General features: G+C 41.9%; 1 protein-coding gene across 3 annotated transcripts in view; it reads right to left on the bottom strand.

The window, feature by feature from the left end:
• RNF130 (ring finger protein 130) overlaps window positions 1–16,249 on the bottom strand; it is a 133,111-nt gene that overhangs the window by 29,513 nt on the left and 87,349 nt on the right. For 2 of the 3 annotated variants that reach the window (XM_079917476.1, XM_079917477.1), the window contains exons 6-7: window positions 8,017–8,113; window positions 6,074–6,278 (exon numbers count right to left, since the gene is read on the bottom strand). In XM_079917476.1, the coding sequence (XP_079773602.1) occupies window positions 6,074–6,278; window positions 8,017–8,113 (302 nt within the window). Of the gene's footprint in view, window positions 1–2,773; window positions 2,868–6,073; window positions 6,279–8,016; window positions 8,114–16,249 lie in introns of all 3 variants that reach the window. The other variant, XM_079917475.1, reaches the window with a different exon arrangement.

Genomic DNA, 16,249 nt, shown 5'->3' with positions numbered 1-16,249 from the left:
ATCTATTTATACAGAAGACTATCTTACAAATGGATGAGGTTACCCAGAAAATTGAAACAGAGCAATTAAATTGAAAAGGCAATCTCACTTTGATTGTAATTTTTTGGTAAAAGTTAAAAGGTAAGATAGATTTCAAAGACTTCATTAATGAAGAATAATTATAAATTTATCTGCTAAAATAAACTTTTCTCCGGAATTAAACCACACAGGAATTTTTCATCAACATTTTTGGGAAAGAGACATTGAGTAAGAGTGGCTATCTTTTTTTTTTTTTTGGCTGCACTGCACGGCTTGTGGGATCTTAGTTCCCAGACCAAGGATCGAACCCAAGACCCTGGCAGTGGAAGTGCAGAGTGCTAACCATTGGACCACCAGGGAGTCCTGGCTATTATTTTTTTTATCCCCTACAATTAAAAGGGTCTTTAAAAAAATTAAGTAATTACAGTTACAAAAAAAATCAACACATAAAAGCACAACAGGAGAGCAAAACATCACCCAAAATTGTACTAAATTAAGATAATCACCATTAATATTTTGGTGACCATCCTTTCATGCATCCATATGTGTGTGTATACACACACACACACACACACAAACTCTCTCTCTCTCTCTCTCTCTCTCTCTCTGTTTCTCTCTCTACATGGAATCATGGAAATTGTCCTTCAGAGTGGTTTTGACTGAAGGCACAGAAATAATAGTCAAATGAACAATTGTAGTATCAACCCTCTACAAAGGCTAATGGGAGAAGGGATGGACTAAGACATGGATCTAAGATCTATGACTTAGATTCTGAGTCATGCAGGCATTTATGAGCGGAACTCTAACTTACAATAGGTAACATGTCTATTGAGCATTCTCTAAAATATCTGATACATGGACTGAGCACCTGGCTGATTCTGAGTGGCAGTAGGGTGACTACTAAATTACTTAATAATTCTCTAAAAGTGCCCAGTGTGCAGCTACTTGCTGTGATTTGTTTTCACTCTTTTGTGAAATTTTAAAGAAGTGGGCTTACATTATCATCTAGTTTGATGGGTTGGTATGGGAGTAAACAAAAGAGGTGACTGCAGGTGAAATAAATATTTCTCTCCAAACTGAGGTTTGCATTACAGGTACTCATGAGCTCTTATGATTCGGTATTCTACTTCATGGAAGAAAATTAAATTCATTTGCCAAAGGATAAAGGCAGATGGCCATCTTATTCATAGAACTCTGAAAGAATTGCAGAGGAATTGTTTTGGCTAACATTTATTGAGCACTTATTATGTACGAGGCACTGTGCTAAGCACTTTATATGCTAATTCTCACAACAACCCTATGATGTACTCCTAACTTCTTGTTTTATGGATGACTAAAATAAGCTTCAGATAAATATAACTGCCTAGGTCTCACAAGAAAAATATGGAGGAGCAGGGAGTCAAGTCCAGGTATGCCTGCCTCCAGAATCTGGGCAATTAACATTGTGCTATGTTGAAGTAAAACTGCATCAGGTGGGCCCAACAGAAGCAGCTAGCTGTTGACCTGCTGGATGAGGCTGAGGCTATTTATCTGCAGGTTGAAGAATGCCAACTGACATGACATCCTCCCAATATATAATATGTCAAGGATGCCAAAGGGTACTTCTTACAAGTATCTAGCCAAAAGATCAGGTTAGAGGTAATAAAATCATGTCACTGGAAGTGGAGGTTACTTGCCCATTGTTTCTACAGTTGGACTATGAGTATTTAATTAAATCAATTAAATGAGCTTGGTTGGTTGTTATCAATCAATTAAAATGCCAGGACATAACTGAATATAGAGAGCACAGGAATTCTACCAATTCAGGTTCAAATTTGGGCAGTGTCCCAGGGATGCTTTCATCTTGAATTAGTTTTCATGAATACTCCTTAAAAGAAAGGACTGAATAGTATCCTACAGTAAATGCCAAAAATTTTAAGCAAAATAAATAAAGCCAATAAAACCTTTTCTTTATATTACCCCCATGGAAAGCTACTCTTGGAAAACCATTGGATCAAAATGGACCTCAACTGTTACCCAGCCCAATTTTCCATCCTCTGAAAAACGTTTTACCGACAACAGCCTTGACAACACCCAGCTTCCTTCCGCCTGCATTCTTAGTCCTGAGCACTCCCTACCCCAACGGCAAACCATCTCACTGGTAAACAGCCTTGCTGACAGATGTTCTTCTTTTTACCAAGGCGAAATTTTGCCTTCCTGTAACCTACCCTTTGGTCCTCATTTTGTCCTATGGAAATATAGTTTATGCTTATTTTCTTTTTCTCCTGACAGTCTTTCTAATATTTGGAAGTCACAGGTCTTTCTGACTGCTTCTTTCTTGCAGGTTAAACATCCACGTTCCTTTGACCACAGGCCAGGGTGCCAGTACTCCACCAAAAGCTAAGTAGATAAGACTCCAGGTAAAGTCTGATAAGCACACAGCGAAGTGGGGCTAATCCTGTCTATGATTAGGACACGGGCATTCTCCAAATACTACGACTGTATTGGTTCCCTTGGCATTTGTTCCATTGTTGATTTATTCTAAGCTTGTGGCTAATGAAAGCCCTGAGATCTTTTCTAAAGTGAGCAGTTGTTGCTGAGCAAGGTGAACTCCCAATCAGTGTTACTGTTCATGAAATAAACTATTTTCCTAGGTATGATCCCATCAGGATCAGTATGAAATTGGTAGAAGGCAATTCTCATGATCTTTATGAAAATTACATATTCTCTTGGGATCATCTGGCACATGCAATCCAAGAAACAATTGGTTACTTACTCATTAGCATTCAAGCTAGCTGTGGCTCTGATGATCATGTAGCAGAGTGTGAGAGCACTGAGGAGGCCAAAACTGGCAATAATAAACCATTCTTCTGTTGACAAAGGAAAGGGAGGAAATCACTCTGGGGAGAAGGCTTATGTCAAATCGATGTCAACATTTCCCTCAAATGCAACGAAGCAGACGTCAACGGAGGTGTAAGCCAAGACTGGCCCAAGGAAGTGAAGCAGGAGGAGGTTTGCCAGAGAGCTACTAAGTGGAGAAGGTTAGTGGAAGTAGTGGTGAAAGCTGCAAGGAAAGCATGGCCCAAACATTTCTTCCAGTTAAAAGTCCTGAGGTTTGTGAGAAGTGTGGCCACCAAAAAGTATGTAGTAAAAAGATGTATATAAAATCGCACATGGACATAGGTTTTAAAAATTGTTAATTTAAATGACAGTAAAGTGGACTAGCCATACTTATAACCTTTCTTTCTTCATTTTGTCACTTCTGCATGGCTGTGTCCCTCATTCTTAAAGAAAGGCTTAGAAATATGGAGCAGTGGTTCCCAAAGATCTCGTGGGTACTCCAAGCAGTCTGTGGGCTGGCCTTCCATGGCATTCACATCTATATTCTTTTCGCTTATGAGTGGGTTTACTTATAGTCTTTATTTAAAAAGGACATCTTATTGGTGTCTCCTGCAAAGAAAAGAACTACCCTTCACAACCCCACTGCTGGGAAGCGGCACTGGCTGTTCTGGCTTTATTAAACAGAAGTAGAAAGGGTAGGTTATTCCAACTCTTGGCTCATCAAAGAGTTGAAAACCTCTGGTACACAGAACTCTAAAGGTTTTTATCTAGTTTCTCTCTAGATCCAGGAAATAGGTTAATATTTTCCCTTAAGTTTTCAAACTCTGTATCATCAAGGTAACATTCCAAAAACTGTACTTACTGAGAACCACAAAAATAACCTGAGAACCAATCTGACTTCCTAAAAAGTCTTAACTATATTTCCTAAAATATAAACAAACTAGGGCTGGTTTAACAAAGTGTTACACAGTAAAGTTCCCTATACATCTGCAATAATGCAGAGAAGAAATTTATACTTGGAATGCCAAATGTTTATATGCGAAAGCTTTGTATAACATGGGCGTTTCTTAATCTGGTTTTCATGAATCCTACATCTTTGCAAAACTGTGTGTGCCTAGGAATTTTTCTAGAAAAAGGTTATTATACTTTCACTGAATTTTAAAGGTTGTGATCTTCAAAAGGTTAAGAAGAACTGTTCTTCAGGATTCCAGGATGCTGAGTTGTTCTATGCGCATTTCTCTGCCCACCTTGGTTTACATTATTAAAATGCACAGCAAACTCTTTCATTTTAGATAACAGTGCAGCCACTGCTTCTTGGAATACAAATTCCTCATCAATAGAGTGAATTTACAAGGTTTTTATTTAAGTCAAAATAAACATTGAAGAACCCATGCAAAATCCACCATTTTTACCCACATATATTTTAAGTTAGAAAAAATATATACTGGCATTTAAAAAAAATTAAGAGATGGCTGATAATCAATTTCAAGAAGCTTAACATAGCATTCTTTATTTTTTTCTTCTTAGACTTTTATACATGATAAGCAGACTAACTTTTAGAACTTCAATTATGTCTATGTTTCCAATTTGAATATAGCATCCATACATGCATGGCATTTCAGTTATAAAAATTAGTAACCAAAAAGAAGTAAACACTGTCGTAATAATACCCGATGGGCCCAGAGGTATTTTAGCACCAACCTACTGCAGCTGGGATCTTGGTCACCTCTGTTCTCCTCAGTGTGTAGTTAGCACAGTGCCTTGCAAACAGTGGATGCTGGTTGAATGCACTGTGGTTACTATGGCACTACAGAGCTTTGATGTTAAAGTAGAGGTAGCTTTGGTCTAATTTAACCGCATGAGTTTTATTTATTAACATGTACAAATTCTGCTGAAGGTGATTAATTTGATACATGAAGTAATATTTTTATCATCAAAACATAAGATTTTGAAAGGATATTTCTATATAAAATATAATGGGATCAGTACTTTATGTAGTAGTAGGTGCTCAATAAATGTCGATCAATGAAGGACCTACCAAAAACTCATTAGTAAACAGACAACCTTTGTCTCCTTTATTACTACTAGATCAATTTTTAAAAATCTAGCCCATAAAACCTAAATGTCAAAGCAGGACAACATGAAATGCTGTTAAAACAAACCATTGGTAAATGGTAAGAAATCAGTCAAATTGTATCAAAGAATAGTTTTACTTATTTTATAACTGAATGAAGTCTCCTTGAGTTTAGAAAATGAGAAAATAAAACTTGGGAAATCATTTTCTAACAATAATTTTTGGTTAGTTAAGATCACGTATACTTCAATTGAATAGACCACACAAGTCTTACTATTTAAGGGAAAACTCTTTTTAACAGCTTTATCCATTTTACTGACTCCCAGAGTTGAGAGGAGTCCCATTAGGGTTAGGGCTCGAAGCTATAGGTAAGCAACAGATATACTGAAAAAGGCAGCACCAGGGTGATGACGAGGAAGATGGGGTGAAAGGTTGTTAGATGAAAGTAACACATAAAGAATGGATTGAAAACAGCTGGCTTGTTACGGGGTGAATGTCCACGAGGCCCACTCGCACGCCTGCCAGCCCACTCATACTTTGGCAAGGCCATCAAAACACTCAGCATTTTTTTTTCCTTCTCGTCAACAGTTCAACAATCATGACGTTCATAATTAGCCCACAGCATATTTTAAAAGTAGATTACCTTTTGGGTCTTCTCACACTTCTTGTACAATTATACCAAAGAGGTAAGTGCTAAGACACCAAATTTCATAAAACTGTAAAATAAAGTGAGCAGCAGCTGGCCATCTCAACTGAATTTTTAGGTTCAAATTCTGGATTAGTTTTTTACTAGGTTGCCTGCAGCCTAGGTACTAGAGACCACTGGTGCTCACAGTGCTCACTGAGATGCTGCTGACGTCCTACCTTACATCCCTGTCTGCAATGCAATCGTTTCAAATCAGGCTTATAAACAGCTATTAAGACAAACCTCTGATCAGCTAGTCATCAAATGGCAACTATTCCTATTAACTACACACAAGTACACAAGCTTCTTACTATAAAGGAAGTTTTGTTATTCCAAATATCTGTTTTAACAAAAGTAACCATTACTTTCTCAGTTACAGACTAAGTTACTGTCCCTGGTGATTGCCTCAACTCTCCACCACACATCAAATACCAGCAGCAAATCTGTCCTGTGCCCTGGGCACAGGTCCCACTTACTTGTTACTGCGATGTTGATCTCTCCTGTTCTAGGAGTGAGATCCCCATCCTGAGGAAGAGGCGAGATCCCCGAAGTTCGAAGTGGCTCGAGGCCAAGGGAGTTGTCACTGGCGAGGTCACCTAGGGCTGATCTTCGGTTAACTGCTTGGGTTCTGGTGAGCCTTTCCATATCAAATGCTACGTTATCAGTACATGGCAAATTTGGCTGCAAAATATTTCCAGATTAAAAGTACTTGTAAGATTAACAAATCGTTTTATACAATTCTAAATGTTTGACATCCTGTTGCAAAGACTTTACCAAGTTTTTTCCAGGTGATTTCCTCTCATTTCTCTCCCCATCTACACCTTCCACTCTAATTCCAAGAATTTTTATTTAAAAGAAACAGATGATTTCTTCCACAAAATGGTACTAAGGAAAGCCAAAATCCATTGCAGAACTGAGAAAATTGAACACTTCATCTTTATAAAGTGACAACCTTTTGTGGACATGGCTCACAGGCAGAAGGATTATTATAAAGCTGACAAACAGTGCAGTGTATCACTGGCTCGTATGTTAGTACAGGTAACATAAAATATCCTTTCACCCTATTAACTTCTCTGTAATACCCCCATCTATCTGCTAGTCAGTTTTTAAATATCTTCTATCTTTAAACATAAGTAAAGCATACAACCAAGAGCAGATCAACATTGAAAAGACTTTTGAACTCTAAGAAAACTATGTTTCAAAACCTAAGCATTGGGACTTCCCTGGGGCCACCGTGGTTAAGACTCTGCGCTCCCAATGCAGGGGGCCTGGGTTCGATTCCTGGTACGGGAACTAGATCCCACATGCATGTCGCAACTAAGAGTTCGCATGCCACAACTAAGGAGCCCGCCTGTCACAACTAAGACCCAGTGCAACAACAACAACAAAAAAAACCTAAGCATCTAATGCTGAAGAGGTACAGAGCTGCTGTGGGGTCAAAGCCTACCAACTAAAAAGTGGATATGAAAGGCCAGGGATGCTGCTAGACAGTCTCAAGGACGGCCCTCACCAGAAGGAATTACCTAGGCCAGTGTCAGTGGTGAAGAGGTGAAGAAACTACAACATCACTGATGTGATCTCTGGAGATGGAGGATAAATGGGGCATCACTATCTAACTAGATTACATCTAAACTGTCATCTGATAACATTTCAAATAGGACTACTTAGATCTGTAAAGCTAAAACAAGGAATTCATCTGTTGGGTCAAAATAAACTTTCCTCTCTATATGGAGATTATTCATTCACTCTTTTATGAGACCAGAAAGTATTTCACTTTCCTCTAAAAAGCAATAATCCTGGACACACACTTCTCTTAAGGAAGGAACTGCAGGAAGTCTCCAAGGTCCTCAGTTAGTCAGTACTGACTCTCCTGGCCAGGGCTGAAGTGCCCTATGTGGCCGGCACCCAACCAAAACCCCTGCCCAGCTGTCAAAGGTCTGCCCAGGGCTGGCACTGCCCACCTTCACTGACTGCAATTACCATCGCCCAGGAGAGCAAAGCCAAATTTAAGAGGAAGGAACATAAGTGATGACATAGTTTTATACCATGCTGAATGCAGAAAAAATTACTATTGGACCAGAGTTAAAAGTCTACATTCTATTCCTTAAAAAAAAAAAATATTGGAATAGAGGAAAATCACGTCCTTCTCTCTACCTCAGTTCTTCATCACACATCCACCACCCAACAGAAGCAGGCTGTAAAGTGGACTAGCACAGTTCTTTATCTGCTCTTCCAGAAGTTCCCTGAGGTGGGCTGGACTTTAAGTAATGTGGGAAAAAAGGCAGTGTTGGACTAACAGGATTATCTGGCAGAGAAAGCCAGTGTTTTCTTGTGAGACTTTTAACCATCCACTTGTGCTATGTTATGTTATGCTTAGAGATAACACTACACAAAGGTATTAACAAAATAGGAAACATACCACAATTCCCAGGGCCTTCAAAATATTAAGTTTGCACATAGGACAGGTACAATGTTCACTAAGCCAGGGATCCACGCAGGATTTGTGGAAAACATGCCTATAAAAAAAATGGAGAATTATATCACAAATTATATACTAAAAAACTCCTAGGCCAAAATGTAAAGAAATGGAATTTTTAGTTAGTCTGTTTGGTACCAAGAGACAAATATTGGGGATGTATTAAAATTGAGCTGGCAATTGTGGAAATTGAGCTGGATTTGTGGAAAACATGCCTATAAAAAAAATGGAGAATTATATCACAAATTATATACTAAAAAACTCCTAGGCCAAAATGTAAAGAAATGGAATTTTTAGTTAGTCTGTTTGGTACCAAGAGACAGATATTGGGGATGTATTAAAATTGAGCTGGCAATCTGAATCCAATCTTGTATGTTGATAGCTGAATGAGCTGGCAAGCTGAATCCAATCTTGTATGTTGATAGCACTGTATAATGAGTACTGATACGTAGTATTTGGCTGTTTGGTGTTTTTACTCCACCAAATTCCAAAAAAGATTTGAGGAAAAGTAGGAAATTTATTAACAATGAAGATAATGAATTATACGTTATAAATCAGTTGTTTTCAATAATATCTAAAGTAGAAATAGAATTTCAAGAAAATATTAACCAGAAGTTAAAATGAAGAGTTCTCTATATAATTAGTTTCATGGACCTCTGTTTAAATGTCATTTAAAATATTATTTAAAAAGACTTCTAAGCAACCCAGGTTAAATGTTTGTAAAGTTATAAACATTGGGTGGTTGGAAATATTTTTAGGGATGCTCTGTGCTTAAGGATCAGATAACATTTAGTAGCAATTTCCAGTTGAAATGTTGAAGGGAGAGAGAGGATGGGTGATTTTCTCTCTTATTCCAGAAAGCAGAAAGTCACATCCTTGTGACTGGAAATAAATCATGGACGGTTTTGCATTCTTGAAAAAGATGCCTGTGTCCTTTGGAAAGGAGAAAAGATTGTGAAGGAGCTGTTGACATCATTTCTCAAGCTCAAGTACCTCTCCATGGTAGCTCTGAGAACCTGAAATGAGGCCACACGGAAGCCCCAGAGTCCTGGCCAAGCAGAGGCAGGGGCAGGTGCCAGGACAGATGTTCCGGGCACCTTTGGAAGCACTATAATCAGAGTGTTCAGATAAGCCAGAATAAATTTTGAGAAAGATATCAAATTGAACCATGGTTTGCCTTTTAAACTTTGTTAATGTATAATTTATATATAACTTATAAGCAGTTATATACACCTGTTTTAAAATGAAGTTTTGATTTTAAAAAGTAGGAGATCTAGAAAACTCACTTTTAAAATTGGGATTTGGAAGAAACATTCATGCTTACAGCTTCAACCCAAACAACCTAACATCACTTGGTAGCCTTGTACCCATTTCTTTGGGGTAAGAATAAAAATCTTGACAATTAAATATATTCATCTGGTCTGAAATTTACAGATAATGCAATGAACCAGAACCTCATCAGTCTTGGAGGCTTTTATTTAAAACTGAGGGTTTTTACTTAAGAGATGAAAGTCATCAAACCATAGGCAAGACCTAAATTCATTCAGTATACACAATGCACTGTCACGTCTGTTTCCTGTTCCTTGCATCCAAGTATGAGTGTACTCCAAAAGGGAGATGAAGGCTCCTTACCACAGGGTTCCACCGAGGGCGTGTTCTCAGATGTGGGGTTTACTCCCCAGCAGCTGTGAACTGTGCCAGTGCTGGCTGTGGCCTAACAAAGACTAGAACAAGACCTCTAGTCCTTTTTGAAGATACATACCCTTTAGGTCTGACATAAATGACAGATTCTCCCCCTTGCAAGGGTGCATCTGCCTAATATCTGGCATACTTTTTGAAAGGCCTATGGACCACTGAGGGTTTGGTTAGTGTTGGGTGGCCGGGAAGGTTCTCTAAGCCAGTTCTATGTAGTGTGGACAATGGACTTTGGCCAGCTGGCAGGTGACAGAAGAGATAAGGTTTTGTGATCTCTGATGCAGCTGCTTTGGTGTGGGGCAGCTGACTTGAGCCGGCTGTTTGTGGGGACCTTGGTTTAAGCCAGCAGCGGTGGCCTGGCTTTCACCTTCCCACTCTTACCAGCGTTTTTGCTTTCCCCTTTTCTTATTGTCTGGTCTTTTCTATTACTGGTTATTCAGAAAGGAACAAAATGGTATAATCCTATATTTAATTTTTAAAGCTGCATAAGTTGAGTGTTCTCTATTTATCTGTCCCTTTAACCTTAGTTATAAATGGATTTCTCTTATGTTGGGGTTCTTAATTGTTTCCTTGTAGGTTTGCTGATCTAAAAGAAAGTATCTGGTCCCCTGCTGTGGGGCACTGTAATGAAGGAAAACAAAGACTAACTGGTTTTCTAGGGACAAGCTGAGAAAGAAAGCCTCCCCTCCTTAGCTAACTCAAAATCACAAAGAAATATTTTCTTTCATAAAAAAATAACTTTTCCTTTTGACTATCTGTTTACCCCATGGCTTTCCTACCCCCTGTCCCCAGCCCAGCCAGTGATCCGTCCCTCCCTCCCTCCCACACTCCCTCCTCCATCTGTGCTGTCTTTCCAGGTTCCCAACAGTCCAGCTCCTGCACCTGGCCCAGAGACCATCAGTCCGATTCCCACAGCACATCTCCCTCTTCTGAAAACAAAACCCGACAATGTCTGTCTTCACCTACTGGCCCTTCTGACACATGCCTATCACTCTGCTTCAGGTCACTGACAGAACTGTGGTGAAGAGCTGCCCTGTACTCATTGCTTCTTTGTCACCCATCCTTTTTACCTCTTGCTTCTATCTTCTCAGGTCTACTGTTTTACCAAACTCCACATGGCCTTCCCTTCCTCCTAGGGAAAGTTCTGCTACTACAACACTCTAAGCCTTGACAAACTGCCCTTTCTGACTCCCAGCTGTCTCATCTGAACACTGCGGGTGTGGGTCGCAGTGGGGAAGGTTGCCTGCCATCTATCTTGTGAAGCTGTTTGGAGCAGTAAGTGAAAAACTTAGAAAAGGCACGAAGGACATGCAGATGAAAGGTGTCATTAAACATACATTCAGGCAAAGTAATGTCAACATTTCACATGATATCCTGATACGTGGTCAGAACACTTGAGTGTGCCTCAGGTCCCAGCATGGCCAGCACCAGAGTGACCTCTTACAAGCTTGCAGACATACCACAAGCATGCACAGACACCTCAGAGGGCGGCAGCTGGGGCCAGCCAGACCTTGAAAAGAAGCCCCCTTCTCATTTTTATAGAAGACTTGAATAATAAAAATGCACATAAAAGCAGAAAAGGGTCCAACATATTTAGGGCTGAGTGGTGTACGGGAATGGAAAGCAGGTGATGTGCTGAGGAACAGTGAAACGTGAAAAGGATAAGCGTATCAGAGCTTCAACAAAAGTCCTTTATTCCTATTAGAAATACTTTGGGATACAGAATGTGAAGTGTATAGAACATAAAAGGAACCAAACCAATAATACTGAAATACGATGCTTTCCCACTCTCCCACTTCCCACGTACACCATAAGCTAGAGTGATCAGAACAATGGCTGGGGGTGGGGTGAGGAGTCTACACTGAGGGTGAGTTGTTTTCACAGTTCTGCAGCCTCTTGGTGCCGTGCAAGAACCTGGCAAATATAAAAGATCCAGGATTATTAAAGGTCAGAGGAAAGAACTCTTTTCCCTGAACTGGGACTGGCAGCAGACAATGTTGAAACAGGCCCTCCCTCTGAGGAGGGGGCATCACGGTAATGCCTCTGCCAGCAGCCAGATGACTGACCCATCTTAGCTCCCGAAGTGGCATCTTAGACATACGGTTATCTAAGCTGCAGAACTCTACTTTTGAAAAGTATTTTTAACCACTAAACATTTTGTGGCTGACCTTTAAATAAAAGAGGCCTAAATAAAGTGCCAGTTTTCCAGTTTCTAAGATGTGTTGGCTAACATCCAAAGGATGATCAACTGTAATCAACTGCCACAAGTATGAGGTCCCAAAGCAATGCCAACTGCCATCTGTCCACAGTAAATTAACATGACAGAAGGTAAAAAGTAAAGGTCATGCAACAAAAAGCCAGCAATCCATGAGAGGTTTGCTATCTACAGAAAGTCTTAGTTCAGTCTCGAGATAGGCTTGTTAAAAGGAAGGACAGACAAAGGCATCTGAGCTTTTCTTCTCCCCTTACTCAGGGGAAGAAGGGACAGTGAGTGCAGATGCTTTCCAGAGTCTGGCTGTAAAGGGGAGAAGCTGTAGAGTGGTACAGCTTTGGAGATGGGTTTGAAAGAGAATTATAAAAACTGGATAGAAAATGCTTGAGCATGATGAAATGCTGGTGGGTAGAGACAGAAACAACAAAAACTGGAGGGAGCAGATAGTCAATACAGCAAGGTCCCCAAGGAAGGGAAGGTGTTGGCACACAGAGGCCTAGGTTGAAAGAGCACATTAGAACCAAGGAGGCTGTCCTCTCCATCCTAATGGGAGGGAAGGCTGCAAGGGTGGGTGTGGAGGCAGGTACGCATGAAGGCTTGGGGACAGCAGGCTGGGAGAATTTCGGCTAACAGCCATTATTTTCTGTGAGATTTATGGTGAAGTTACCTGATGAGAGTGAGGAATAAAGGGATGAGTTAGGGTGTTTAAGGAGAATGAATACACCTGGATGTGCTGCTTGAGGAGTAGGGAGAAATGACCAGGGAAAGAGAGGGGCTCCGGGCAGTGCCCCTGGCCCAGCTGGAGGGCTGGTTGGAGCCCCACGGGAGGCAGGGAGGTAGCAGAGCTGTCTGGCAACCAGAGCTAAAGGAAGACATAGCAGAGTCACACCTCGGCTCAGTTTTAAAGACCTATAGACAAAAGAGGAAGGGCAGGGTATCTCAGGCAGAGGGAAAAAAGCAAGTAGCGGCACTAGAGTTAATTCAAAGGTACTTGAGAGGAATCCACTGGAAAACAGAGGCTTGGAGAAGATAAAGATGAGTAAAGATGAGTAAAGTAAAGATGAATATTTGTGTTGAGCCATCCTCTAGGTCAGTGGTTCTCAACCGGAGACATCTGTGGTTGTCAGAACTGTGTGCAGGGGGTGCTATTGGCGCCTAGTGAGTGGAGCCAAAGATACAGCTAAATAACCCACAATGCACAGGCAGCACCCCAACCTGCCCAACAAAGAATTATCTGGTCCCAAATGTCCACAGTGCCCAGGTGGAGAGACCCTGCTCTAGGTCAAAAGTTGTCAACTTGGGTCATACAAAATGTTGCTTGATGTGCAAAGTTAGTCTTTACTGCACCTGAGAATCATGCTGTTGTCACCATTTCAGTTAGGTGAAATGTTTTGCTGAGGAGGCTGTGCAACACAGAGAAAGCTACAACCTGCTTCAAAGCAAAAGGGGAAGTCGGGGCAGTGGGCATGTATAGTCTAGACAAGGATCAAAGGACAACCAAGTGAGCAGTGACCTAATTACAGGTGCATAGAAATGCTGTTAAGTTTGCCAAATTCTCATACTGGAAAGCAGACCACAAACACAAAGGTTGAGACCCCTCCTCTGGTGGAAGGTGCAGCCATAGAAATGGCTGAGATCAAGCAAAGCTCTAGACTTCAATAGATGGTATGGAGAGATTGGGAAGATGGCGGAAGAGTAAGACGGGGAGATCACCTTCCTCCCCACAAATACACCAGAAATACATCTACACGTGGAACAACTCCTACAGAACACCTACTGAACACTGGCAGAAGACCTCAGACCTCCCAAAAGGCAAGAAACTCCCCACGTACCTGGGTAGGGCAAAAAAAAAAATAATAAACAGAGACAAAAGAATAGGGACGGGACCTGCACCAGTGGGAGGGAGCTGTGAAGGAGGAAAAGTTTCCATACACTAGGAAGCCCCTTTGCGGGCGGAGACTGCGGGTGGTGGAGGCGGGGAGCTTCGGTGCCGCGGAAGAGAGCACAGCAACAGGGGTGCGGAGGGCAAAGCGGTGAGATTCCCTCACAGAGGATCGGTGCCGACCAGCACTCACCAGCCCGAGAGGCTTGTCTGCTCACCCGCCGGGGCGGGCGGGGCTGGGAGCTGAGGCTGGGCTTTGGTCGGAGCGCAGGGAGAGCGTGAACACAGCCCGCAGGGGGTTAGTGCACCATGGTTAGCCGGGAAGGAGTCCGGGGAAAAGTCTGCACCTGCCGAAGAGGCAAGAGACTTTTTCTTCCCTCTTTATTTCCTGGTGCGCGAGGAGAGGGGATTAAGAGCGCTGCTTAAAGGAGCTCCAGAGACGGGCACGAGCCGCGGCTAACAGCACGGACCCCAGAGACGGGCATGAGACGCTAAGGCTGCTGCTGCCGCCACCAAGAAGCCTGTGTGCGAGCACAGGTCACTATCCACACCTCCCTTCTGGGGAGCCTGTGCAGCCCGCCACTGCCAGGGTCCCGGGATCCAGGGACAACTTCCCCGGGATAATGCACGGCGTGCCTCAGGCTGGTGCAACGTTCCGGCGGCCTCTGCCGCCGCAGGCTCGCCCCGCATCCGCACCCCTCCCTCCCCCTGGCCTGAGTGAGCCAGAGCCCCCGAAGCAGCTGCTCCTTTAACCCCGTCCTGTCTGAGCGGAGAACAGATGCCCTCCGGCGACCTACACGCAGAGGCAGGGCCAAATCCAAAGCTGAGCCCCGGGAGCTGTGAGAACAAAGAAGAGAAAGGGAAATCTCTCCCAGCAGCCTCAGAAGCAGCGGATTAAAGCTCCACAATCAACTTGATGTACCCTGCATCTGTGGAATACATGAATAGACAACGAATCATCCCAAATTGAGGAGGTGGACTTTGAGAGCAAGATTTACTATTTTTTCCCCTTTTCCTCTTTTTGTGAGTGTGTATGTGTATGCTTCTATGTGAGAATTTGTCTGTATAGCTTTGCTGTCACCATTTGTCCTAGGGTTCTATCTGTCCGCTTTTTTCTTAAAAAAATTTTTTTCTTAATAATTATTTTTTATTTTAATAACGTTATTTTATTTTATTGTACTTGATTTTATTTTATCCTCTTTCCTCTTTCTTTTCCTTCTTTCTTCCTTCCTTCCCTGCTTCCTTCCTTCCCTCCTTCCTTTCTTTCCTCTTTCTTTCTTCCTTTCTTCCTTTCTCTCTCCCTCCCTCTCTCCCTCTCTCTCTCTCTTTCTACTTTTTCTCCCTTTTATTCTGAGCCGTGTGGATGAAAGGCTCTTGGTGCTGCAGCCAGGAGTCAGTGCTGTGCCTCTGAGGTGGGAGAGCCAAATTCAGGACACTGGTCCACAAGAGACCTCCCAGCTCCACATAATATCAAATGGCAAAAATCTCCCAGAGATCTCCATCTCAACACCAGCACCCAGCTTCACTCAACAACCAGCAAGCTACAGTGCTGGACACTCTATGCCAAGCAACTAGCAAGACAGGAACACAACCCCACCCATTAGCAGAGAGGCTGCCTAAAATCATAATAAGTTCACAGACACCCCAAAACACACCACCAGACGTGGACCTGCCCACCAGAAAGACAAGATCCAGCCTCATCCACCAGAACACAGGCACTAGTCCCCTCCACCAGGAAGCCTATACAACCATCTGAAACAACTTTAGCCACTGGGGACAGACACCAAAAACAACGGGAACTACGAACCTGCAGCCTGCAAAAAGGAGACCCCAAACACAGTAAGATAAGCAAATTGAGAAGACAGAAAAACACACAGCAGATGAAGGAGCAAAATAAAAACCCACCAGACCTAACAAATGAAGAGGAAATAGGCAGTCTACCTGAAAAGGAATTCAGAATGATGATAGTAAAGATGATCCAAAATTGTGGAAATAGAATAGAGAAAATGCAAGAAACATTTAACAAGGACCTAGAAGAACTAAAGGTGAAACAAGCAACAATGAACAACACAATAAATGAAATTAAAAATACTCTAGATGGGATCAATAGCAGAATAACTGAGGCAGAAGAAAGGATAAGTGACCTGGAAGATAAAATAGTGGAAATAACTACTGCAGAGCAGAATAAAGAAAAAAGAATGAAAAGAACTTAAGGACAGTCTCAGAGACCTCTGGGACAACATTAAATGCACCACCATTCGAATTATAGGGGTTCCAGAAGAAGAAGAGAAAAAGAAAGGGACTGAGAAAATATTTGAAGAGATTATAGTTGAAAACTTCCCTAATATGGGAGAGGAAATAGTTAATCAAGTCCAGGAAGCACAGAG

This window comes from Stenella coeruleoalba, assembly GCF_951394435.1.
Source record: "Stenella coeruleoalba genome assembly, chromosome: 3".
Taxonomy (NCBI): domain Eukaryota; kingdom Metazoa; phylum Chordata; class Mammalia; order Artiodactyla; family Delphinidae; genus Stenella; species Stenella coeruleoalba.
The sequence above is the reverse complement of the archived record's forward strand: the minus strand, read 5'-3'. Positions and strand labels throughout refer to the sequence as shown.